The 27,843-nt window shown below is 38.5% G+C and overlaps 1 protein-coding gene across 15 annotated transcripts in view; it reads left to right on the forward strand.

Moving 5' to 3' along the window:
- Positions 1-27,843, forward strand: part of KMT2C (lysine methyltransferase 2C) — a 255,758-nt gene that overhangs the window by 138,274 nt on the left and 89,641 nt on the right. For 12 of the 15 annotated variants that reach the window (XM_070423607.1, XM_070423606.1, XM_070423611.1 and 9 more), the window contains 9 exons: positions 2,985-3,154; positions 3,603-3,757; positions 5,043-5,156; positions 6,194-6,271; positions 7,854-8,563; positions 21,353-21,472; positions 23,934-24,050; positions 26,247-26,348; positions 26,526-26,630. In XM_070423607.1, coding sequence (XP_070279708.1) covers positions 2,985-3,154; positions 3,603-3,757; positions 5,043-5,156; positions 6,194-6,271; positions 7,854-8,563; positions 21,353-21,472; positions 23,934-24,050; positions 26,247-26,348; positions 26,526-26,630 — 1,671 coding nt within the window. The remainder of the gene's footprint in view (positions 1-2,984; positions 3,155-3,602; positions 3,758-5,042; positions 5,157-6,193; positions 6,272-7,853; positions 8,564-21,352; positions 21,473-23,933; positions 24,051-26,246; positions 26,349-26,525; positions 26,631-27,843) is intronic. The other 3 variants (XM_070423608.1, XM_070423621.1, XM_070423615.1) reach the window with 2 other exon arrangements.

Consider the following 27,843-nt stretch of genomic DNA (forward strand, 5'->3'; position numbering starts at 1 on the left):
AGTATCATGTTCAGCTTTTGAATTTTTGCCCATTTTATGGTGAAAAATGGTATCTCAATGTAGTTTAATTTTCATTTCTCTTTTGAGTGAAGTTGATAACTTTTATGTGCGTCAGGGTAATTTTTACCTTCTTCTATATGAGTGTTGCCTATTATCCCTGAAGATTTTGATTTTTTTTTACCCCCCCCCCCCCCCCAATTTAAGTGTTCTTTATATATTGGGGATATAAGGCCTTTATCTGTGTTACATGATGCAAATATTTCCTTCCAGTTAGTTAATTTCCCTTTTCACTTTGCTAATGTTATTTTTTTGCCACACAATATAGCCAGATTTATCAATTTTCTATTACTTCTGGATTTTTTGAGTTAGAATCATCCTTCCTTACACTGAGGTTATAGAAGAGTTCTTTTTTTGTTGTTAATTCTCACCGAGGAATCCTCACCGAGGATATTTTTCCTATTGCTTTTTAGAGAGAGTAGAAGGGAGGGAGAGAGAGAGGGAGAGAGACATCAATGTGAGAGAGACACATTGATTGGTTGCCTCCCACACATGCTGTGACTGGAGCCAGGGATTGAGCCTGCAACCAGGTTACGTTCCCTTGACCAGAATTGAAGCCGAGACCCTTTAGTTTGTGGGCCAACGCTCTAACCACTGAACAACCAGCTAGGGTGAAGAGTTGCTATTTTCTTCCAGTTTTCGCATCACTTTATTTTTTACTTTTAGCTCTAGTCCATTTGGAGTTGCTGCTTGTGTATGATTTGATGTATCATTTTCCAGTTGGCTATCCAGTTGCCCACAAACCAGACATTAAAAGACTCTCTTTGCCCCATCCACTTTGAGATTCCAGATTAGAGTTCTAGATTGGGTTGGGGTTTATTTTTGGAATTGCTAGTCTCTTCCATGGATCTTTCTGTTACCATCCTGTTTCAAGTCTAGAGGCTCCTAATATTACAAATAGACTCCAGTAACAAATTGGAAGTATCCGTCCCCCTTCAGAACCTTTTAATTTCATGTATTTCCTGGCTGTTCTTTTGTTTATTTTTCCTTATGAACTCTATGTCAACTTATCTAACTACATAAAAAAATCATTGGAGTTTTTGTTGGGATCACTTTAAAATTTTTAATTGATTTAGGGGAGAAATGACATCTTGATGATAAGACATCCTAACCATGAACAGGTATGTCTTTGCGTTTGTGCAGATCTAGTTAGGCGTCTTCTAATAGCGCTTGTAATTCTCTTTGTATAGGTTTTAGGCCTTTCTTTAGTTCATTCTTAAATATTTTATCCATTTTGTTGCTGTTATAAGTGAGATTTTCTCATTTATTATACCTTTTAACTGGTTATTATTTGTGTGTATATTCTTTTGATTTATCATTGCTTGTTTTATATCATGCTCCTTTCTTAAGTTCTTTTATATTGAATTTGTGATCAGTTCCCTAGGATTTTCAAATATATTATCTTGACATCTACAATACAGTTTTATTTCTTCTTATTACTCTACCTTGGTTTTTGTTTCAATGTTCACATTGAGTTCAAAATCATGTTAAATAGTAGTGAATAGAGTACACATCCTTGCTTCAGTGGGAATACCTCTAGAGTTCCCCCAGTTAAATAAAATGCTGGCTTTAGAGTTGATGTATGTATGTATATCACATTAAGGAAATACCCACCCATTTTTATTTTCTTAAGAGTTCTTTAATTAGGAATGGGTTTTGATTTTTTTCCAAAGGCTTTTCAGAATCTATTGAAATTATTCTCAGACCTAAGAATATGTTAAATTTTATTAATAGATTTTCTTTTTAAAAAATATGCTCTTATTGATTTCGTTTTTTAAGAGAGAGAGATAGGAAGGGAGAAGGAGAGAGACAGACAGAAATATTGATGTGAGAAACATCTATTGGCTGCCTCCTGCATGCCACCTACCAGGGTTTGAGCCCACAACCTGGGCATGTGCCCCTACTGGAATCAACTGGCGACCTCTTGGTGCATGGGATGATGCTCAACAAACTTGAGCCACACCTGCCGGGCGGATTTCTAATATTTAACCATCCTTGTATTTCACCATCCTTGCATAAAATCCACTAGGATGTGGCTTATTATTTTCCTGTTTGCTACTGGAGTCTATTTGTAATATTATTCAGGATTTTTCATTAGTATTAGTGCATTCATATGATACCTGTAAGACTTCAGCAGATTTATGGCTCATGCTAGTTTCTCTTTTTTGGTGAGCAAGTTTTTTCATATCAACCCAGCAGCTCAAAAAGATACAGCTCCTTTTGTTGGTGTTTTAGATCAGAAAGCCACAGTAGGTACTGAGAGCCCAGCAGTCTTGCGCCCAGGGCTTTAAGGCAGACTAACTCACAGGCACAAAGGAGGGTTTGGGCTGGCCTTCGCAGGCCTGGCACTTTGTAAAAAGCTCTATTTTGGAAAGAATAGTGCCACTCTGTTCAGAAAATCCGAGAAGCCATAGTTGGATTTTGATGCAGAGTGATTATTTTCACAATTTTAGACACCAGGTCATTTGGAATGGGTGGTGATACTTCTTTAGTGTGAATCCTTGTTTTTGGTGTCTAAGCTACCCATAGCAAATGGAGCACCCTAGCAGCACCAATTTGCATTCTGCAATGGGGATTTAGCAGACATATTCCACATAAGCTACTTCCTGATTCTGGAATATGCTCCTTTTTTTTTTTTAAAGTTGGAGTAGCTCTTGCACTTCCCCCCCTTCATATTTATGTTTACTTGGATGTCTCCATCCCCTATTTATATTTTCTTAGATTTTTTAGCTCAAATTGAGTGATGTCTTATCAGAGGCTCAAAACAAATTGCTTTTTCAAAGATATATACCCTAAATTAGCATAATGAAAATGAAAGCTTAATGTATAATCTATGAATGTTTCATTGAGTTCCAAATGGTTTGTACAAGGACTGTAATACATATGCTTAACACCCTGGTTTTGTTTTCATTTCTCCTGGCGTTTAGAATTGCAGAATATGTGTAGAGTGTGGCACACGGTCTAGCTCTCAGTGGCACCACAATTGCCTGGTGTGTGACAGTTGTTACCAGCAGCAGGACAACTTGTGTCCTTTCTGCGGGAAGTGCTACAACCCAGAACTGCAGAAAGACATGCTTCACTGTAATATGTGCAAAAGGTAAGAAGACATTTGCCATTGAAGTGTTGTTAGTTCCTCTGTGTGATCGTTCTCTGCCATGTATCTGTGCTCTGAGCTTTATCACTCTAATGCTCCTTTTAGTACTGAGTGCTGCTGTAGGTGAAGTTAAGTCACATTTTCATGAATCTGAAAGGCGTAAGGAACTGAATGGGCAAAAGATAAGACCAGAAATGAGCATTAAGAGGGGGAACTGAAGAGGAAATAGTTTGACAATATGGAAGTAAAAGTATGTCAGCACCTCTCATGACATGCAGAAACGCCCGTTCCTTAAATAGGTCCTTCCCCAGTTGCCAACCCCTATAACCTCTCTCTCTCTCATCCTCAACCTCTCCTTTGCCCAGTTTTTCAGCAATTGCTTCTCTTTGCCCTACGTTATGAACTTGACTTTAAACTAGAACATTTTATTTAAAAATATTTATCACTGCAGGTGGATTCACTTAGAATGTGACAAACCAGCGGATCAGGAACTGGACTCGCAGTTCAGAGAAGAGTATATCTGCACATACTGCAAACACTTAGCAGCAGCCGAGATGGATGCGCTGCAGCCAGGTGATGGTGTGGAGATGGCCGACATCACTGCAGGTACACTTGGGCCCAGCCAACCACCAGTATACTGCTTTAGTAATAATGAGTGACTTCTGTGTGCCAGGTCCCATCTTACTCTTAATTTCTCAGCCTTTAAATACACACGTGACCTTGATACCTGAGTCTGATGGCTGACATCTCATCTAGCTTCTCACAACTGTTCTCCTGATGCTCGAATCCAGGACTGTTGTGCTTTACTCCAAGCATATTCTTTGAGCCAACAGAGGTTCCTCCAGGTTTGGTAATAGGACTTAATTTGCGCTTCAAAATCTGGGTTATTTCACTCTAAACAAGTTTTAGTTTTATAATTTTGTTCTTAAATGTTAATTTTCACTTCTAGAGTCCCAAATTTTGCTCAGATATTTTAGTAGTGTACTATTAGCTATAAATATAATTACAGGATTCTTAGATGGTGAAGAAACAGACCTTCTTGCCATTGTTTTTCATTTTCATCAGTATGCGTGACAACCTCTATAATAAAGTCTCTGTGTTATTATCTGCAAAGGGCTTAAATAGATGCATCTTAAGTACTCATATTGTTCCTGTATGCATCAGCATACAGTTGTGGAATATCCTTTTAAAATAATAAAATGTCAGTTACTTTTATTTTTTCTTCGTTGATTTCAGAGAGAGGAAGGGAGAGGGAGAGTGGGATAAAAATGAGAAAGAATTATTGATCGGCTGCCTCATACACACCCCCTACTGGGGATTGAGCCCACAACCCAGGCATGTGCCCTGACCGGAATCGAACCTTGGCCTCTTGGTTCATGGCTCGATGCTCAACCACTGAGCCACACTGGCTGGGTACCAGTTACCTCTTAATTCATTATGCTATCCATATTTTTATTTTATTATTTATTTATTTATTCAAAATATTTTTTATTCATTTCAGAGAGAAGGAAGAGGGAGAGAGAGATAGAAACATCAATGATGAGAGAGAATCATTGATTGGCTGCCTCCTGCATGCCCCAAAACTGGGGATCAAGCCTGCAACCCGGGCATATGCTCTGACCAGGAATTGAACTGTGTCTTCCTGGTTCATAGGTTGATGCTCAGCCACTGAGCCATGCTGGCCGGGCTACTTTCCATGTTTTAAAATATGTAAATACATGTTGGGTTCAAAATAGTAAAATACGAAGAAGAGTTTATGGTATTTTTGGTGATAATTTACCCTCACTAAAGCAACATAGTAACTGTTGACTTAGTTAACAACAACAACAGAACAAAAACAAAACCAGGAAAAGTCATTCTGAGCTAAAGAATAAATACATTTCTGTTACAGATTATAACAATGAAATGGAAGTGGAAGGCTCTGAAGACCCTGTGGTGTTTCTCCAGCAAGCAGTTACTAAAGATGCCCGCGGCCAAGAGTCTACACCTGGAATTGTTCCAGATGGTAAGAGTGTTTTTCATAATGAATAGAGCCTGTTTTCTGGAGAAAATGTGGGTACATTGAATATGTGAATGTCTGCTGAAATTTTAGTATCCTAAATAAAAATTAGCCAAGATGTACATACTGCTTAGGAAACTGTTTGGAGAGGAGCTTTTAGTAAAATAACCTTAGACAGAAATCAATAGGGGAAAGGATATGGATATATTTGTAGTTGAGTTGTAATCTAGACTTAATCACAAATAAATTATTTGTTTAGGGATCAATTGATTTTAATTAAAAAGTGATCTATAATAATAAAAGCGTAATATGCTAATTAGACCAGACGTCCTTCCTGAGGACCTTCTGGATGAAGCCACGGGGTGGGGGAGGGGTGAGCCCCTTGCACGAATTTTGTGCATCAGGCCTCTAGTTTGTAAAAAAAACCCCAAAAAATAATTTGTTATTTTCTACTTCTGAGTTATACTTGTTAATTACTAACTAGAGCCATTCCTGATTGTGAGATATTCCATGCTAAGATAATGAAAAATTTATTTTAGTTCATTTTAGCAATCCTATTGAGGGTTGTTTTAATATTTCAATTAAGCTTTTTGCAAAATTGATAATATTACTGTACTTGAGGATCTGAAATTAATGAGAGACCAGATTGAGGGATAAACTACTTCTTAAACTTAAATCTTGGGCTCATTTGATAGTTTGTGGTAGTTTATGTAAAATTTTGTATTTTATAGATTGAATATAATTATTGAGATTTTTCTGAGATTAACTTTATATTTAACAACTTATTAAAAGGTATGTAACGTAAAAAAAGTAAGACAAAAGGCTATCTATAACAATAAGTCTCAGAGTGCATATTCAGAATCCTCATTCTTTTTCATACCCATCTTTACACCTTGCTTACTAAGAAATAGTAGCATGGTGTTTTGTGCTTATATTGGAAATTGGCCTTTGACAATAGGATAAAAATGTTAAGTTACTTGGAAAGAGCAGGGTTTGGGAAATTTGACTTCTTGCTGGAGATTCCACGCATGTGTTATTCCCAGCAGTTGTGATCCATGCTGGAGAACAGCAGAAGAGCAATCTGCCAGAAGATCTGGACACACAGGGGCTTCTCACTTCAGGTAAGCGGCGTGTTCCTATGGTCTGTTTGCTCCCATTACAACCATAACCATGCCTGTATGGTTTCTATACAGATTGTCGATTGACTTTCAAAATTAAGCATCCCAAATAATTATTTACTACTGCTTACATTCTCTAAAAGAATTGCTAAATCGAGTGTTCATTATTTAGGCAAGTTAAAATCATTGTGTTAAACTAGCTGACTATAATTGAACTGTGTGTTTATATTTCTATCTTAATACTTCCTAGCATAGAACAGAAGGAATATATTTGTGGTCTTTACATGTGTCACATAGGTTCCTCTTTGCCAGTGTGACTTGAGGCTGTTGGTCTTCTGTTAGCATATGACTTAGGCTTCCTATAGCATTACGATAAGGTTTTTTCATTTGAGTCACTCAAATAATGGTACTTTTGGTTTTAAACCCTTAAGCATTTACTCTTCATGTGTGTTTAATTTTGTATTAAGTATTTTTGAAGGATTTTTGTGTTTAAAAATACTAGGTACAGTTCTGGCTGGTTTTGCTCAGTGGATAGAGCATTGGCCTGCAGACTGAAGGGTCCTGGGTTTGATTCTGGTCAAGGGCATATGCCCAGGCTGTGGGCTTGATCCACAATGGGGTGCGGGCAGGAGGCAGTCAATCAGTGATTCTTTCTCATTGATGTTTCTGTCCCTCTCTCCCTCTTCTGCTCTAAATCAATAAAAAATATATTAAAAAATAACTTTAAAAAAGGTACAATCAGATTTATTTGATGTTTTTTCTTTATCCTCAACTATAGTTTTCCAATAAAGTGGAAATGAGAAGTGAGATTTCATTTTGATATAAGGATGTAGATAAATTTCAGTCACCATGGTAAATCATAAAGGAGGAATTAGTGTGTTTGTTAATGTAACTTAGAAATTACCATGATGGTATTTGAAATACTAAGTGCTTTTTACTAAGTCAGTGGTCTTACTTGATAGGGCACTTAGGGCTCATGTCGATTGGACCACTAAAGTTACTGTTAAGTAAGATTGGGTTAATGGTCCAACACACTAGTCCCCTGATTTAAAATTTACTAGTCAACAACTAGAAATATTTCTGATATATAACACATCCCTTGAGTAGGTTAGCTGAGCAAAATCTTTTCTGTCTGTGGTCATTACACATTTGAGTCTACAGAGCGTTGTTTACATCTGGGTGCCTGCTGTCGCAGAATAGCCTTATATTCTGGACTAGTCTTCACTTTAACTTGGAGACCTTACATGACAGCACTGAACTTCATGTCCTAGTTGTTAAATGAGTATAACTTCACCTACAAAGTTTTAAATAGTTTTGTAAGTGCTCAATTTATAAAACACCTATACATGTTATAGAAATTCTGTTTTAATATTCTTACCAGAAATACCTTACACCTTGGGGATCCTATTTTATGTAATGATTTTGTAGGTTTTCTGGTCTGATCTGCGATTAATCTGCCCAAGCCTATTATTTTTAAGCCACAAAGCTACAGACATATAAGACATTCATGTCTTACAACTACTCCTAGTTAGAAATTTAAAAATTCATATGTACATTAACATAACAAATATTTCAACTTTTGTAGAATCATCTCAAGATAAAATGCATCCTGAATTGGAAAATCGGATTTCTCATGCAGTTGATAATGAAAAAGCGGAAATGTCTTCTAAAGTGATACATACTTGTGATGAAAATCAAAATGAAAACAAAATGGATGCGACGGGAAACGTCGACATCCTGGCACACCCGGCCACTGCACAAGAGGAGCTGCAGTTGTTAGAGGAACCTCAAGTGGTGGCATCCACTGAGGAGTCCAGGCCTCCAAATTCAATCATTGACTCCGTCACCATTCCACCAGAAACCTTGGTGTCCCCCTGTGAGGAAAGTACTGTATGCCCTATGGAACGCTTAGCTGTAGAAAGGTTACAAGAAGAAATGGAAAAGAAAGTTAGTTCTGAATCTTCCACTGCCTTCACGGACTTTGAAACCACTCCTGCAGTTGAGAGTTGTGTGAAGGATGGTTTATGCCAAGACAAATCTATAAAATTACCGTCTGAGACGGAGCTATCGTTTCCATCGGCAGTGGACGTAAGCAAGGCCCACGCGTCTTCCTCTCCACCTCGTTCCTCGGACTTGCCTTCCCACGACATGCTGCACAGTTACCCTTCGGCGCTCAGTGCTTCTGTTGGAAACATCCTGCCAACCACTTACTTTTCAGTCACTCCAAAAATTGGCATGGGTAAACCAGCTATCACCAAAAGAAAATTTTCTCCTGGTAGACCCCGTTCTAAACAGGTAGGGTGATTTTAATGATGTTGATAAACCATGTTGGAGCATTTCTATAAAACAAGGTGTATGTGTGGCTTTGGAGGGCAATATTTTTTGCCTTCAGGTTGAACTTAAAGTAGTGTTACTTATGTAGTGTTAACTTAGGTATATTGGCCATTTAAAAAATTGCTGTTAATGAAGCAGTAAACTTGAAGTGATCTTATTTGGAATTTCAACTCATTCGTGATATATAAATGTAACCTATTTGATTACAGCTTCTAATAGAAAACACTTAAAAAATTTTTTTAAAGTTCTAGTTTGTAGTTACAATAGAGCCCTTTAAAAGAAACAGTAAAGTTTTGGGTATAGTGCAGCTGACATTTCAACTTAGGACTTACATTAGTGGTTTCATGGAAAAATCTTAGAATTGTCTTACTGATCTTCAGGAAGTGAAGGGAGCTCCTTCTGAAATTGTTTTAGGTAATGTGGGCTCTACCTCTAGAGCAGTGGTTCTCAACCTTCCTAATGCCATGACCCTTTAATACAGTTCCTCATGTTGTGGTGACCCCCAACCATAAAATTATTTTCGTTGCTACTTCATAACTGTAATTTGGCTACTGTTATGAATCGTCATGTAAATATCTGATATGCAGGATGTATTTTCATTGTTACAAATTGAACATAATTAAGGCATAGTGATGAATCACAAAAACAATATGTAATTCTATATGTGTTTTCCGATGGTCTTAGGTGACCCCTGTGAAAGGGTCGTTCGACCCCCAAAGGGGTCGCAACCCACAGGTTGAGAACCGCTGCTCTAGAGGGTAAGTTCCAGTTCTTTTTAAGTGGCACTTAAGCGAAACTACATGCAAAGTGAAGACACCATATCTAAGACTGATTTATTCTACAAAATCCTACTTAAGTTTTTATAAAACGGCGAGATAGCAAATAGTGCATAAGTGTTTAGTCAAAATGATAATTTGAATTTTCAAGTCTCATGACTTAAATTGATGAAAATTTTGACTTTTTATAGGATTAGTATCTTGGTCATTTATTTTGGAATTATAAGATCAGTAGCAAAACAAAATTGTATTTTATTTTAATGTGAGAATTAGTCTCCTCTAAATAAAGTCCACATATATTTTTATTTTGTAAATATGGCACGCTACAGTTATAAACCAGGAGAGATTTTTATTCTCAAACCAGTTTTCCTGCTCCTTAGTCTTCTCTTGTTTGCGTTTTGTTGCTGTTGTTGTTTTTCTTGTCCTTTTTATTTCTTGGATAGATATATAGTAATTATGTAGTTTTGGCTCTGAAAAGATCTTAGCAATGGAAATTTGATTTCCACATTTAATTTTGGTCCAGATAGTTTACATTCTTTAAGAATATAAATTCTTTACATTCTTTATTTATAAATAAATAAATACAGCATTTCTCCTTATTTAGAAACTTCTGTTCCAACTGAGAAACTGTTAGGATTATTTTTCTGTTGACTTATGTTCTGAACTTGTGTGTGTGTGTTTTCAGGTTTGTCCCATTTATATGAGCCATGTCCCCATATTTGCTATTGCTTCTCCTGTGTCCTCTTTTACCCCCCAGTCTGGTAGTGTCTTGCCTCCTATTTATCTCACTACTGCTTCATAATCTGCTGCTAATCTCATGAGTGTTTTGTTGGCCATGTTCTACCTCCCCTTTGTGTTGGTTGTAGTTGGGCAGCAAACAGCCTCCATTGATGAGTTCTAGTTCTCTAATACACTGCCAAACTTGTGCAGAGATGTCTTGCCTAGAACAAGGTAGCACTTCATTTTTTAAATCATTGCTTGGGTACTGGGATCATGTTACATGAACAGGAATGTGTCCAGCCTTATATTGGAAATCCATTATTCTATCACATGAATTTCTTTAATATCAGGCATTCCTGTGTTATATTTTTTATTTTATTTAGTGCTTATTTTGCATATTCTTGGCAGTGGAAACTGGCTATAAAATGAGATGGATTGTCATAGCAGTTATTGTGATATAAGCAAGATTCTTTGGTTTCCATATTTTTAAAATTTTATTGTTAATATCAGTGTCATTTCCGTATTTTGTTAAATGTCATTCGTTCTGTGGTCTTGACCAGTATAGTGAATACCATCCTAACCAGAGAATTGTGTTTCATCAGTTAAAATTCTGTCTCATAGTGGTCAAATCTTTATTTACCTTAACCATTTTCTAATAGTACATGAACTTTTCCAAGAGTTCACTTAGACATTAGATTAATTCTTTGATTAAATACCAAGAAAATCTATAAATTGTAAATTGATGTGACAGTTATTGTTTAGATGATCAAATGTTTTCTGGAGATGGAGTTATAGTGGAAGGTAAGCCTGTGCTGTGCAATAGAAATATGCAAGCCTTAGTCTAATTTCAATTTTTTGAGTAGTCCCAATTTAACCCAATATATTTTAGCATTTAATCTACATAAAAATTATTAATGAGATATTTTCCATTCACTTTTCAGGTTCAGTGTTCTAGCTCTGGTTTTAGACTAACTACATTAGAAGTGCTTCATAGCCTCATGACTAGTGGCTACCTTAATGCACAATGCACAGCAAAGCATTTTAATAACTGTGAAAATTTCAGTTCCAGAATTACTGATGAAATTAAAAGAAATACTAAACGAATTTAAAATTGATAAACCAAAGATTTTGCTATGCTTTCACTATTTAAAAAAAAAAAATATATATATATATAGTTATCGATTTCAGAGAGGAAGGGAGAGGGAGAGATAGAAACATCAATGATGAGAGAGAATCATCAATTGGCTGCCTCCTGCACGCCCCACTACTGGGTATGCAACCTGGGTATGTGCCCTGACCAGGAATCGAACTGGTGACCTGTGGGTTCATGGGTTGATGCTCAATCACTGAGCTACACCAGGTGGGCTGCTCTTGCTATTTTAAGGGACTGAAGTAGAAATATTCTACTTCCTCCAATTGCTCATGGGACACATTTTAAAACAGATAACAAAACCATTTGTTGTAGTAACAAATCACTCTGTATTTTCAATATAGAGTTTCAATATATAATTCATATACCTATACACCTCATATTCACATTGATACATATATGAGGACATTTATAAATGTGCATATATATAACACACAAGTATGTGTGTAGTGGTATTGGGGTATGGGTATATATGTCACTAATCTTAGATGTCAGGACACAGGAAATGGAATCTGTTTCTCAAATATTGGAAGTCGATTATCAAATGGCATTATTTTCCTTTTGGAAGAGGTTAGTAATTTAACTTTAGTGTTTTATATTGTGACTTTTTTTTTTTTTTTTTTTTTAAATATATTTTATTGATTTTTTTTACAGAGAGGAAGGGAGAGAGACAGAGAGCCGGAAACATCAATGAGAGAGAAACATCGATCAGCTGCCTCCTGCACATCCTCCACTGGGGATGTGCCTGCAACCCAGGCACACGCCCCTGACCGGAATCGAACCTGGGACCCTTCAGTCCGCAGGCCGACGCTCTATCCACTGAGCCAAACCGGTTTCGGCTATATTGTGACTTTTATGTGGGAGAGTTTAGCTGTTATTTAGTGAGCAATATGTTTTCTTCATGAGATGTTTCAAATATATCGCTAATGTATGCTTCCAAACCTTAATAACTCCATGAGTATTAACAATTTTTTTTGATGGTTGTAGATAGAAAAACATTCTTTTTTGTCGTCGTTTTCTTCCTCATTTCAGACACAGGATTTCACAAAGATGAGAAGGAAAAATGTAGACCTGATAAGGTAGTGGGAGAATGAAATGATTGGGCGCAGTGACAGGCAGCAAATTGGACTTGGTTTCATGCTGACTGTCCCAATGAACCAGTTGGTTTTCCTGTCATCCTTTATTGAAGTTATACATTTATATATACTTTTTAATTTAATTTTTCAATGTTTTTGTAAGTATATCCACATTGGGTTTAGATAAGTGGTTATTGCCCTTAGAGCATATTTTAAACATCTGGGGAGATTTTTAAACATAAAACACAGCCTCTGAGAGTTATTTCACCTTAATTAACCCTGTTAGTGGAATCCTGAATTACAGAAATGTGTCAGTCATTGTTTTTATTATTTTTATGCATTAAACATAATACTATAAGAAATGCTCCTTAAACAGTGGTGGAAAATAAGATGAAAAATTGTTTCATTATATCAAATGTGTTTTTCAGTTTCTATTTATTTCTCTTATCCCACAGTTGTACTTAATGCATTCTAATTTGGGAATTCTGAGATACTAGTCACCTTTGCTCATCTGTTATTTACCCTGTTTGTAGCATCTTATTTTGTAGGGAAATATTTAATGTAATCACACAACTGTGATCTACTTTAGACATTCATCTACTAATTGCTTTCAAGATAGTATTGAGTTTTTATTTAAGCTATGAAATGTTTTCTTGAAATATTTACTAATACTTAAATTTTATTTTAAAAACTACTCTTGAATTCTAAGAATTTTTTAGTTTTGGTTTTTTCTTTCCACCACTTTTTGTTGCTAACATCATCAATATGGAAAGCTTAGGAATTTCTCTCAGTTCTAAGCCTGATACTGTGGAGGGTTTCTCATAGAGAAGGTGAGATTGCTGCAGTGTAGTAGGGTTCCAAAAAGAGTTCTTTATTAGATCAGAACTGTATTGCCATTACAGTGTGAACTGGATTTCTTATTTTTCAATACATTAAGTAATTTTATTGTGAACCATGGAATTTTATAACATACTTGTATCTGCAATAACATTTCAAATAAGTGTTTCAAGTGACAAGTCAGTTTCATGATCTATTCCTGTGAGAGTGAAAGTGGTGGAAGTGGCCCATGTGGCCTAGGAAGCTTCATGGTTAAGATGGCAAGTGCTTGAACCTGCCTGGCAGGACTTAGAAATCAAGGATTTCTTCCCAGGGCTCCTTATGGAAGGTGGAGACTAAACCAGTTTTCAAGCCAGATTGCCTAAATCCTGGTTTCTCTCTGGGTTTATAATTTGCTTGTTGCTGTCTGTTATCAAAGTCTGCCTAGCCTCCCCTCCTCCCCCTCTATTTTTTTTTCACTATTCCAGTTTGGTCTCATCTGTGGTAGTTGAAGGGAAGAGGAGATCATTCCTATATAATACTAGAGGCCTGGTGCACAAAAATTTGTGCACTGGGGTGGGGGGAGGTCCCTCAGCCCGGCCTGTGCCCTCTCACAGTCTGGGACCCCTCGGGGGATAACCACCTGCTGGCTTAGGCCTGCTCCCCGGGGGATTGGGCCTAAGCTGGCAGTCAGACATCCCTCTGGCAGCCCGGCAGCCCTCAGGGGGATGCCCACTTGCCAGCAGGGTGCAGGCCTAAGCTGCAGTCGGACATCCTTAGCACTGCTGAGGAGGCTCCCACCACCACCGCTGTACTGGCAGCTGTCAGCCTGGCTTGTGACTGAGCAGAGCTCCCGCTGTGGGAGCCCACTGACCACCAGGGAGCAGCTCCTGCATTGAGCGTCTGCCCCCGGGTGGTCAGTATGTGTCATAGTGACCAGTGATTCCCAGTTGTTCTGCCGTTAGGGTCAATTTGCATATTACCATTTTATTATATAGGATAAAGGCATGGTGCATGGGTGGGGGCTGGCTGGTTTGACCTGAAGGGTGTCCCAGATCAGGGTGAGGGTCCCGCTGGGGTGCCTGGCCAGCCTGGGTGAGGGATTGAGGGCCGTTTTCAGACTGACCACACCCCCTTCAAGGTGGGGGGGGGTCCCGCCTGGGGTGCCTGGCCTGCCTGGATGAGTGGCTGATGGCTGTTTGCAGGCTGGCCACAGCCCCTTCAAGGTGGGGGTCCCTGGCCAGTCTGGGTGAGGGGCTGATGGCTGTTTGCAGGCTGGCCACAGCCCCTTCAGGTTAGGGGTCCCCCCTGAGGTGCCTTGCCAGCCTGGGTGAGGAGCTGATGTCTGTTTGCAGGCTGGCCACAGCCCCTTCAGGATGGGGGGTCCTGCTGGGGTGCCTGGCCAGTCTGGGTGATGGGCTGATGGCTGTTTGCAGGCTGGCCACAACCCCTTCAGGGTGGGGGTCCCCGCTGGGGTGCCTGGCCAGCCTGGGTGAGGGTCTGATGGCTGTTTGCAGGCTGGCCACAGCCCCTGCAGGTTAGGGGTCACCCCTGAGGTGCCTGGCCAGCCTAGGTGAGGGGCTGATGGCTGTTTGCAGGCTGGCCATGGCCCCCAGCCACCCAGTCTCCCAGTGGAGGTTGCCTGGAAGCAGGGATCTGGGATTTATTTATCTTCTATAATTGAAACTTTGTTGCCTTCAGCGGAGGCCAGAGCCGGACAGGGCAGACGGGAAGCTTGGCTTCCTCTATTGCCCGGCCAACCAAGCCTCCTGCTTGCTCCAGCCCGTGGCTACCGGCTGCCATCTTGGCTGGGTTAATTTGCATATAGCCACTCCGATTGGCTGGCTTGGGCATAGTGAAGGTATGGTCAATTTGCATGATTCTCTTATTAGCTTAGAGCAGAGATATGCTAATTAGTCATGGCCAGTATGCAAATTGACCATCACTCAAACACACAATATAGCTGCCCCATGTGGTCAAAGATGGCTGCCACATGATGTCCGGCACGGGAGGGCAGTTGCGGGGGGGTGGGGACCAGGCCTGCAGGGGAGGGCAGTTAGGGGCGACCGGGCCTGCAGAGAGTGCAGTTGGGGGCGATCGGGCTGGCAGGGGAACAGTTAGGCATCTATCAGGCTGGCAGGGGAGTGGTTAGGGGGTGATCAGGTAGGCAGGCAGGCGAGTGGTTGGGAGCCAGCAGTCCCAGATTGTGAGAGGGATGTCCCAGATTGGAGAGGGTGCAGGCCGGGCTGAGGGGCCTCCCCCCCCCCCCCCCCCCCACCTTGCACGAATTTCATGCACCAGGCCTCTAGTGTTTAAGATAACAGGCAAAATACCCCTCCTTGTGACTGAGTGGCAGTATGCTGTCTTTTTAGAAAGCAACTTCTATGAAGTATTTTGATTGCTTACATAGGTTTTTACTATGACTAATTGGTCTAGGAAAGACTGATTAATATAAAAATTAGCATGAACATTTCCATAGTGCAGTTGCTTGGATGCAAACCCTTATTCTTCCGTTATTGTCTGTGACACTAAACAAGTCACCTTGTGAATTGTCTTGTTGCTTCATCTGTAAAACTACATCATATGGTTGCTATTATAGTTGAACGAAAACACATATAAAGCACCTGATACACAGAAAATGGTAGTGCTGCCCTGTTTCCTTTCTTTTCTTTTTTTAAAATATATTTCTTTATTGATTTCAGAGAGGAAGGGAGAGGGAGAGAGAGAGAGAGAAACATCAATGATGAGGGAGAATCATTGACCGGCTGCCTCCTGCATGCCCCCTACTGGGGATTGAGCCCACAATCTGGGCATGTGCCCTTGGCCGGCCTCTAACCTGGGACCCTTCTGTCCGCAGGCCGACGCTCTATCCACTGAGCCAAACCAGCGAGGGCCCGTTTCCTTTCTTGAATAGTGGATTGCTACAGTTACTATTCTGTGAAAATGGAGACTTGAGAAGGATATAATCACATATTAAATGTAGCTGGAGCAGTGGTCCTACAACCAGTCAGATTGACTAATAATGACTTGTACAAATGAAACAAACTGTGGGCTTTGACCAAGTCAAACACTGCTCTACAAATAAGATATGTAGTAGGTTTCTTTAAAAAATATATGTATATGTATATTTATTTCAGAGAGGATGGGAGAGGGAGTGGCAGAAACATCAATGATGAGAGAGAATCATTGATCGGCTGCCTCCTGCATGCCCCACACTGGGGATCGAGTCTGCAACCCAGGCATGTGGCCTGATCGGGAATCGAACATGATTCCTGGTTCATAGGCTGACGCAACAGACTTTTATACTGTGTGTGATGTGTGCTAGAGTAGAGAAGACTGCAGGGTACTGTGGGCCAGCAGGGTAGGCGATAGGAAATACTCAAGGCTTGCAGGCCAGGCCTGTTTTCTAGGAAAATTGAAGACTTAACCCTTGCTTCTTAAAGTGTGACCTTCAGACCTGGAATATCAACATGGCCTGGCAGACTCTCAGAGGCCACTTTAACTTGAGTGAAAATGTGTATTTTATGAAGATACCCATGCTGGCTAAAGTCCAAGAAGCACTACTCTAAACCATTGAGAAATTAAAATGTAGTTTTAACCCTAAAAAGTGTTGAACTCTTTGGGGTGTAAACCAACACACATACAAATTAGAAGCATCAGACTTTCCTCTTAGTGCCCTTAAGCCTATCGTGACATTTCTGAAGCCATTACCAAAACCACTGCTAGTGCCCAGCTGGTGTGACTCAGTGGTTGAGTGTCGACCCAGGAACCAAGAGGTCACTGGTTTGATTCCCAGTCAGGGCACATGCCCGAGTTGCGGGCTCAATCCCCAATAGGGGGTGTGCAGGAGAATCAGTGATGATTCTCTCATCATTGGTGTTTCTATCTATCTCTTCCTCTCCCTTCCTCTCTCAAAATCAATAAAAAACATATAAAAACAAAACAAAGGCATTGCTAGCACCAGCCAAATTCACATTCTGTTTCTATGCTTTTCTGGTATGCTTCAAGTCAGGACTAAAATTCTTGTTTTGTTTGATGTCGACCTCTGTTTTGAATATGAGACTTATGTATGTGAAAAGAATGCTTTGAGGTGTTTGCTGCTGGGGCTGTAATGTATATGAGTGAATGTATGTACCCAAAAGACATTATAAATACTTATGTTTTCTGTTTCTCTTACTAGTTTTCTTTTCTACTCTCCATCATTTTCACTTTCTCTAAGCCAGACTCATCCTTTTATGCTTCCTTGGTTCTGTTTTGTTATGGTTTTGCATAGCATGCTGGGAGAGGGTAGCCCCAGGTTGACTTTTAGGACTTGGAGATGTGAAGTCTGCCCAGGAGACACCAAACCAGCCGTGGGCAAACTACGGCCCGCGGGCGAAATGAATAAAACTAAAAAAAAAAAGACCGTACCCTTTTATGTAATGATGTTTACTTTGTGTGAACTAATATAAATTCAAACACTCCATCCATGCTTTTGTTCCGGCCCTCTGGTCCAGTTGAAGAACCCATTGTGGCCCTCGAGTCAAAAAGTTTGCCCACCTCTGCACCAAACCCTCTGTGGCCACTCCTAAAACTGATTTCAGTAGATTAGGCTCTAATCATGGTGTTGATCATATTTCAGAACCAGCAACAGGGTTAGACTTATATCAGAAAGTGGCCCAGAATAGCCGATCCTCCCCTGCCATTGTGGTCCCCACCTCCCTGCTCCACAGCCCTTGTAGCAGCTGGATACTTCACTAGGTTGATAAATTTACCTGAGAAATTGGCCTCGAAGCAGAAAGATTAATACAACTTTAAATAGGTTTTGGATTCAATAATTATTGTTGGAATCAATTCAATCTCTGCCAAGTAGTATTTTTTAGAAGATTCTATATGATTTAATAGCAAGTTGGTTCTATTTTGCTTTCTTTACAGCGGAAAGCCTCTTGCTGTCTACAGTTTGAACCCTTTTTATTCTAATTCATTTTGTAGATATGTTGTAAAGTGTAACAGGGCATTGGATAGATTAATTTTTTTTATAGATGAGGAAATCCAAGATTCAAGGCTATAACTGGTGGGTGAATTAGTATGGTTCATATCATACTACAGTGTTTATTGATGCACTTATGCATGCAAAAAAAGGTAATAAGTAGGAGGAAAAAGTAGATGTTCAATAAATGCTAAACAGAATGTTTAACACAGCAGTGAACAGAAAGAGCACGGTCTCTTCTCATCAAGCTTTATACGCTAATGGCAACAAATAAATACAAATGTAGTTGGTGTAAATTCAAGTGCAACAAATAAATACAAATGTAGTTAGTGTTCTATGTTGCAGTCGACAGGGAACACTAACTTCCTCTGGTCTGTTCTTTTTGATCAAAGCTGAGATCTGAAGGATAATTTATAACTAAAGTTAATAATTACAGCTAAATTTCAGTTTTAAGGTCTAAGGAATATATTAGATAATTTCTCCTTTGTCAAAATATTTAAGTATATCGTAATTTTTCTTCTGTTCCTATACAGTTGCACACCATTTATCTTCCAATGTCTTATAACGTACTTATTAAAATTCATAATGTAATTACCCAAGCTTTTATTATATAAGTTCTTCATAGCAGTTGGGTGGTTTTCCAATCATCCCTGAAATGACATCCAAACATTCTTTATCTATAGAACCCTTCATTTTGTCCATATTTTATGAAACATGAATGCTTTTTAGAATGACAATAGTTTTGGCATCAAAGGCAACTTTTAAATTATGGTGGATAATTTAACATTATCAAGTATAACTTTTTATGATATGTCTTAAGAACTGCCTATTGACATAACCTTAAACAACCTACCAAAAGGAATTTACGATGTACATTAGCCAGATACCCTCAGAGAAAAATCAGTTGAACTATTGAGAACTAATTCACACATCTCTTGCCTCTACTCTCTACCACTAAATAATTAGAAGCAATACAACATATGAGCCCAAATTGTGACCAATGAGAAGATACAAAGGTGTGATAAGGGAAATGATGGTTCATTTGAGGAAGGGCCTTGCTGATGAGCAAATATTAAGGTCATACCTGAGGAATCGGAAGAAGCAGCCATCAGAGTTGGAATTGTTCTGAGTTAGCAGGGCTCTGTTGCATGCAGAGTGAGGCATGTTTGAAGGACAGCCGGGAAGCCTGGGTAGCCCAGGTGGGTGGGCAGCAGGACAGCGCTACATGCTGAGGTTGGAGAGAGGCAGTGGGCAAGGTTGAGTTTGAAGTGCACTGAGAACTGTTGAAGGGTTTACAACAGTAGTGACTTGCTTGATCAGATTTGAATTTTTGGAAAGTCTTTCTGGCTGCTGCATGGATAAAGGCTTGAGGAGATGCAGGCAAAGAAGAGGCTAAAAAAGTTGAGGCCTTTTGGAGTGGGGTTGGGCCAGGCAATGGGGGACGGAGAAGCAGAATGATCAGAGAAGAGACTGGAGGCTAAAATGAACCACATTTACCAGTGGTTTGGAGAAAGGATTGAGGAGGCAGCGGGGAGAGTGAGTAGGGAAGAGAATGATTTCATGACTCCCAGCCACTTCTAAAAGGGGTTAGAGTTAGAGTCTGAGAGGGGACTGCTGACGGGAGCGAGTTTAGACATTTTATGTGAGAAAATGGAAATGCTAAGAGGAAAGTTCTCTCAGAACATGTGAACTTGTGAGACAACAGATCCATCAGCGTGTTTCCAGCCCTCATTGCCAACAAGACCATTCAGGATACGACTGCGTGGGGAGAAGGTTGTCCAGCTCCAGCCCTGGGAGAGGCAGGGTTTTGGAGGGCAGGTGGAGGAAGAACTTCCGTGGCGACTGATGAAGGTCGAAGTTTGGCAGCGACGGCAGGGATCCATTTCACAGAGGGCTGCTCCGAACCCAACAGAGCTCTGTGGATGTTGAGTTTGAGTAAATAAGCCTAGAGGAAGGCCTTTCAGTGACAGCAGGTTACCAAAGACCTGGACCCACAGGAAAGAAGACAGGTCTGCAGGAAGTAGACTCATAGTAGGGAAGTGAGCGAGAGCAGTGTAGCCTTTAGCTGAGCTTGAGGGAGGTAGGTAGATTGATTAAAAGTGCAGTCTCTTCCTCCGTGGTTTTTCCTTAAATACTGTTTTCCCATTAACTATCTGCTCCACAGAGGATAGTCAAGCTCTTCTTTTTGGTTGATTATTTAAATTCCCCGTGGTATTTTTATGTGATTAATAGGCTACTATGTATTAGTTAGATAATATTCTAGAAACCTGGTAAGTACTGTGTTGTCTAAAGTTTAAGCATTGTTGAATTACCTAATTCAAAATAGTACTTTATTGTTTGACATTTATTTTGTGTTTTCCTTTAAAGTGTTATTTTTGTGGAGTAAACATTTTTCTTCATGCTGCTTAGCGTTTTCATCATATTAGTTCAGATTATTGCTGAATGTAGTTATTTGGTAGTAAAATGTCTTAGTTTAATTGTAACTATTTTAATAAGTTACTATTTCTTGTATAAATAATCAGATACTTTAGGCATTTTAATTTGTAAATTTAGGACAATTGCTTTAACATTTTCAGTTTTCAACTTAATCCCTAGGATGTAATCTAAGTATAATAGTCCCTTAACTAAAAACCAAAATTCACAACGAATGGTCATTGAAGGAAGAGTAATTAGATGCTAGGATTATAATGGCATTTGCATCTGAAGGTTACAAACGAACTTCCCACAATTTAAAGTGAATGTGTCTATTGATTGCTCATTTTTTTATTGCATTTTCTGATTGCTTTTTTTGCCTACTGGTTGGGTTGTTATAGCAATGGGTTACATGAATTCTTTAAGGTTATCTATTCTCCTTTCCAGTGGAGTGACTGATTGTTGTTTGAAGAAAGTAATCCCCAAATAGTTTCTTATAGTGCTAATTTTAGAGTTTGCCTTTTATTTATATTTAGTGTTTTAATTGCAATGCATAAGTCAGTGTTGATTTCATATAAACCTTAATTTTTAATGTTTCATTGTGCTAATGTTTCAACCAGAATAAAATATTGAATGTAATTTGTAGCTGCAAACATTTAAGTATAAAGTCACTGTAAGTGATAAGCTTCTTTTCCCTAACTTGAAGCAATTTGTCCTAAATTTCCACACGTCTGCATTTGTTTTTGCTGTTCTAAAATTCCTTAGTTGCTGGCTTTGACCTTTTATGTTGCTGAGTTTTACACATCTATTTTCTCACCTGCCATATCCTAGGGGGCTTGGAGTACCCATAATACAGTGAGCCCACCTTCCTGGTCCCCAGACATTTCAGAAGGTCGGGAAATTTTTAAACCCAGGCAGCTTCCTGGCAGTGCCATTTGGAGCATCAAAGTGGTAAATAAAATTGCATTTACATTCATGTATCATTTCTTTCTGGTCTTATCCGAGTAGAAGTTCAGAATTGAACCTTTCTTTTCTAACTAGTTCAGCTTTCAGAGCCATGCCTTTAACCTAAAAATTTTAATAATGAAGAGACAACCTGCTTGCACTTAAAAATATGAATTAGGAGGAAATTAAATTGTAATTTTGCATCTCTCATTTTAAGTGTAAATTTTTAATACCTTTTCCATGGTTTCTTCCTTTTATGTTGTATTTAACAGTATGCGTCAAATCCTTGTCACAGAGGCTATGAAGTAATTAGTTATTGGTTATTTTTTGTGATAATATAAAATTTTGTTGCTTACAAAAGAAAAACTACACTAAGCTATTAATGTAATAGTGGAGAAGAAATACCAGAGTCGCTGCAGATTTCATTGGCTGTGTTTAACCTCAAAATTATAGGGCCTTTTCCATGTCATTGGGTGACTCCCCTCGTTCTTAAAGTAAGTTTAGTCTAATGCATTTTGAAGAGTAAAAAATTAATTTGAAAATTGTTAATCATCTGAAAAGTTGAAATATTTTACTGACTAAAGAACACAGTTTTCCTTTATCTTCTACATTTGATGTAATTCTGGAATAAGGGTGTTTAATTTAGATGAATCAAAGATTTCAAAGGAGTTGTAGATTCCACTTTGTAATTTTCTATCAGCATTGGAAGATTTTTTTTAACTCATTCTGATATCATGCAAGGTGTTGAAAGTATAAGTATTTTTTTAAGTGTTTAAAGATGACTTGCTTGACAGTTTTGAAGCAAATACCACCAATTTTCACTGGTGTCATTGGATGATGGGGAAAAATAAATTGTGAGATTATTATAGTCTTCATTTAATCTTTGACTTAAGTTTTAAAAATTGTTTCATACCTATTAACAAAAGAACAAGAAGAAACTATCCAAGTCATCCCTACACTACCCCTTGTTCAAAGAAGCTCAGAGATCTAGAGGACAAGGAGGGGCAGTTTGAAAATTGGAAGGATTTATTAAAACTGAAGGAAGAAATAGATTACTTCCTCCCCTTTTGTTCAGATGTATGTGTCTTATGCTCACAATATAATCATTAATTATTGACTTTGAAACTGTTCTGCTAAATGGGTAATGAGTGCAACATTTCAAACTGTGATTAGTGAGATCAGTTGAACATAAATACTATTTAACTTGTTAGGGAAAAAATAGCAAAGGATTTTCTTGAATATTTTAATATATTTTTAAAATATATTTTTATTGATTTCAGAGAGAGGAAGAGAGAGGGAGAGAGATAGAAACATCAGTGATGAGAGAGAATCACTGATTGGCTGCCTCCTGTATGCCTCCTACTGGGGATTGAGCCTGCAAACCGGGCATGTGCCCTGATAGGGAATTAAACTGTGATCTCCTGGTTCATAGGTTGATGCTTAACCACTGAGCCACACCAGCCAGGCATAATTTTAAATACATACAAGGATATGTAAATTTTAGGTTTTTGAGGTAGTAATAGGTAAGTCTGAGTATAAACAAGAAAAAGAAAACCACAACAAATAATTCTAGTATTTATTTGTTAAAATATCTGGGAATTTAACGTGTTTTCCCATAGAATTTTTTCTTGTGTTGGGAAAAAATTCAGATAAATTTTTTTTTGTTTTAAGTAATTATTATCTAGATGATTCAAAGCAAGCCATTTTCCTACCTATAACTAGACTGCACTCTAAATACTATAGTAGAATGAGGCACTCATGTTCAGTCCATACAGACAACTATTGAATAGTAAGAGAAGTCGACAATTTTAATGGCTAGAAGAAATACTATTGTGTACTAGCAAAAATTAGCTTTCGTGCAATGTGGCAGGTCAGAATAGTGGTTAAGAACCAGACTTGCTAGGTCTGTGGCTTTTGATAAGTTATTGCAACTTTCATCCCTCAGTGCATTGTGTCTCTTAAATGCGGATAATAAAATAGGACTGACCTTATAAGATTGTTGAGAGTAAAACATGCTGATAGTCCTAGTAAGTCTTCAGCAGGTTAGCTCTTACCATGATTACTGAGAGACTAGGTAGCCAGAGTAGTTTCTTATACTTCCTGTATATTGATTACAGGTGTTGCACATGGAGATCCTTGGGTGGGCTGTGGATGTTCTAGCCATCTGGAATGCAGGGTTAGGCAATGGAAAAATAAGGCCAGGGTTTGCAGATATAGGGCATTTGTAACCGACAGACCTGAAGTTTGACTCTGAGGTTGTATGTATTTTATGTTTATGTTTTTAAGTTGCAGAATATATGTTAAAAGACACAAGTATTAACCCTGATATCTCAATATTTATCTGATCAAAATAAAAAAAGAAGAAACTATATGTGTAACATTTAATAAGATATTTTGCCTCCCATTTAATTTTTTTAATTCTTTGGGGCTTGTACAGAATGCTGACCTGTCCTTATCTGTTGTGTAGGGCCGTGGGTCGGGGTTTCCAGGAAAGCGGAGACCTCGAGGTGCAGGACTGTCCGGCCGTGGCGGCAGAGGCAGGTCCAAATTGAAAAGTGGAATGGGGACTGTTGTGCTGCCCGGGGTAAGGCTCTCCTTCTTTCTGTTCGCTGTAATCCTTAACACGGCGACTGATGATGGTGATCTCTTGGATAACAATGATGTTGATGTTAAGAGTCACATTAAATAGGCTAACATTGTTATTTTACTGTGTTTTTGCTTAAACACTTCTGGTCAGGCTTTCTACTTTCCAATCCTTCTTCTTTTTTCTTGCCTTCTTTTTTTTGACACTTTCTTTCTATGCTAACACTCCTCCCAAATCCAAATGGATATTCTCTTTATTATTTAAAAAAGGGCAAACTCCTGTCATATTCTTGTTTACTTGAAAAAATTCTGTTGGCATTTAAGTGTTTGGTTGGAGCTGTTCTCAGCGTTATATAAAATGGTTTACAGAAGAAATGAGAGATGTTGCAGGTTAGTACGGACTCTAAAATGTGGAGGATTTTATGACTACTTTGACATTTTAAGATTGATAAATATTTGTTGACACTTGATGAGGCTTTAGTTAAATGTATATTTAAAAAACGATGACTATTTGGCAGGTAATATTTCCTGCAGTAACTATTCCCTAAAATCCTGTTTTTCAAATTCTAATTGTCATTTTAAGTTCAGGAGTCAGGTGGGATTGTTTAATTTTACTACTAAAGGAGCAAAGAAACGTGGGTTCTGGTCCTGTTTTAAGAAAGCAAATTCATTTCTTTTCATAACTATGTCTTGTGAAGACCAGATGCTTTAATTTTGACAAAGTCCAATATATTTTCTTCTGTGGATTGTGCTTTTGGTGTCTGAGAAATGTTGGGAATGTATTCAGTGTTATAGCAGTTTTTAGAAAATACATTTTATTGATTTTTTACAGAGAGGAAGGGAGAGGGTTAGAAACATCGATGAGAGAGAAACATCGATCAGTTGCCTCCTGCACACCCCCTACTGGGGATGTGCCCGCAACCAAGGTACATGCCCTTGACCGGAATCGAACCTGGGACCATTTAGTCCGCAGGCCGACACTCTATCCATTGAGCAACCGGTTAGGGCTCTTATAGCAGTTTTGTGGTATTAGAATTTGCATTTAGATCTCTGATCCAATTTGAGTTAATTTTTATGGCTCGTGTGAGTATGGATCAAAGTTTACTTTTTGGCATACTGAATATCCAGTTGTTTTAGTACCATTTTCTGAATTGCCTTTGTATCATTCGTGAAAGTTAGTTATCTGTATATTTGTGGATCTAATTTTGGAATCTCTAAATTTTCTCTATCTTTAGGCAATCCAATACTGGGCTGTTTTGATCACTTCTACTTTGTAACTACTCTTGAAATTAGACACCATTAGTCTTCTAATATTCTACTTTTTCAAAGTTGTTTTGATCAGTCTAAATCCTTCATATTTTTGTATGAATTATAGAACTAGCTTGTCAATTTCTACAAATAAGTCTGGTGGGATCTTGGTTGGGTTTGCATTCAAACAACAGATCAGTCTGGGGGAAATTGGCTTTTTAACGATGTACTTTGTGTATCTCTCCATTTTTTAGGTCTCTAATTTCTCTTCAGTGCTGTTATTTAGTTGTTAACATACAGATTTCTCACACCATTTCTCGATTCATGTGAAGTCTTCGATATTTTTTATGCTAATGTAAATGGTAATGTTGTCTCAATTTCATATTGTGGTTGTTACTATCTGGAGACAATATTCATTTTTGCATATTGATTTTGTATCCTACAACCTTAACTAAAACTCCCTTATTGCTTCTAGTTGCATATTTGTAGAATTCATTTGTAGATTTTGTGCATACACAATTATGTCTGCAAACAAAGTTTTATGTCATTTCATTTTTATTCTTTATTACATTTGCTGTTACCTTTAGTATAGTGGTGGGTAGATGGGATGAAATCAGGTAACCTTGTTTTTTATCTTAGGGAGTTAGCATTTAATCTTCTGTCATAACATATGGTGTTAGCTCTAGTTTTGTTTTGTTTTTCTTAACAGACATCCTAAATCAGTTTGAGGAAGCTACTATCTGTTCATAATTTGTTGAGTTTTTTTTTTTTAATTGTGAGTAGATGTTGGATTCTTCAAATGCCTTTTCTGCATTTTACAAATAATCCCGTGACTTATTTGCTAATATGCTGAATTACATCAATTGGATTTTTGTGTGCTAAAGCTATCTTGCGTTCCTGGGATAAACACTACTTGGTCGTGATATTTTATCTTTTTTGCTTTTTCTAGGTGTCTGCTGCTGATATTTCATCGAATAAGGATGAAGAAGAAAACTCCATGCACAATACGGTTGTGCTGTTTTCTAGTAGTGACAAGTTCACTTTGCATCAGGTTTGAACTTAGCTATTTCCAGTTTTCCACTTCTGAATCCTCCTTGCCCACTTCTTTTTTATCTCATGTGCACTGAAGCCATCTGATATCTAGCTCTAGAGCTGTGCTAGCTAAGAATCATACTATAAAATTATAAAATTTTAGTACATTCTTATGTTCACATGTTCTTAATTTCAGGATATGTGCGTAGTTTGTGGCAGTTTTGGTCAAGGAGCAGAGGGAAGATTACTGGCCTGTTCTCAGTGTGGGCAGTGTTACCATCCATACTGTGTCAGTATTAAGGTAAATATGCTTACATTTAAATGACGTAACAAAAAATACAGTTACATTTGATTTGAATAGTATAGTGGGGCCTTGACTTACGAGTGTCCCGACTAACGAGTTTTTCGAGATATGAGCCGTCTCTTGGCCGATTTTTGCTTTGAGTTGCGAGCTAAAATTCGGGTTACGAGCCAGCTTCGGATACCCCACCGCTAGTTGGCGCAGCAAACGTCACAGTGAACACCACAACATCAGCCCAGCATCACGTGTCTCACTCGTTCACTTTTTGATTTGACATACGAGTAATTTGCCTTACGAGCTCTGTCACGGAACGAATTAAACTCGTAAGTCAAGGCCCCACTGTATGCTGCTTCCAATTCTTATAATTAATCAAATATTGTCAGGATAATTGTACATATGTTCCAATACTTAAATACTTCCAGTATTGCCTTTCAAGTGTTACCTGAAGAAATTGACTCTGTAAATCTGTTGTCTTTGAATTGTAGTGATTATCCTGCTATTTTCTTGAAAAAGTAATATTTATTTTAAAATGTGCTTTATACTATTATTTCTAAGGCATGAAGTTTAGTTGATTCATTCTGCTTATTAATTATAAAAGTTGAGAGCATCTAGAATAGTTAGTAAAGTGTTAGTGCTCCTGGGTGTCTCTCTCCCCACATGCTCTCTTCTCCACCCTAACCATGTACAGAGTGTGTCCGTTAGGCTTCTTGGGTCAGTAGGTTAATATTTTTAATGGTCAATCTTGGCCATTTTTCTTCAAAAACTTTTTTATGTTTCCTTCCCCTGTTTCTGGAATTTCAGGTGTGTGTGTGAAATTGCATAACATTTCCCCCAGATTACTGACACTGTTGTTTTTTCCCCAGTTTTTCTCTCTGTGCTTTAGTTTGTATAGTTTCTATTACATTTACCAAAACTCAGCGTTGTTAGGAAGTGTGTAATCCACTAAAGCCCATCCAGTTGATTTTTCAGAGAATTGAATTCTTTAATCTCAGTTCCATTTTATAGTTTACTAGAGACCTGGTGCACAAAAATTTGTGCACTAAAGGGGGAGGGGTGGTCCCTCAGCCCCACTTGTGCCCTCTCACAGTCTGGGACCCCTCGGGAGATAACCACCTGCTGGCTTAGGCCCGCTCCCCGGGTGGCAGATGGCAGGCCCCATCCCTTGGTGCCTGTCCCACCACCCCGGGTCGCGCACACGACAGGGCCGATCCGG

This window comes from Myotis yumanensis, unplaced genomic scaffold, assembly GCF_028538775.1.
Source record: "Myotis yumanensis isolate MYYU_CA2020_CCGP unplaced genomic scaffold, mMyoYum1.0.hap1 SCAF_9, whole genome shotgun sequence".
Lineage (NCBI taxonomy): Eukaryota > Metazoa > Chordata > Mammalia > Chiroptera > Vespertilionidae > Myotis > Myotis yumanensis.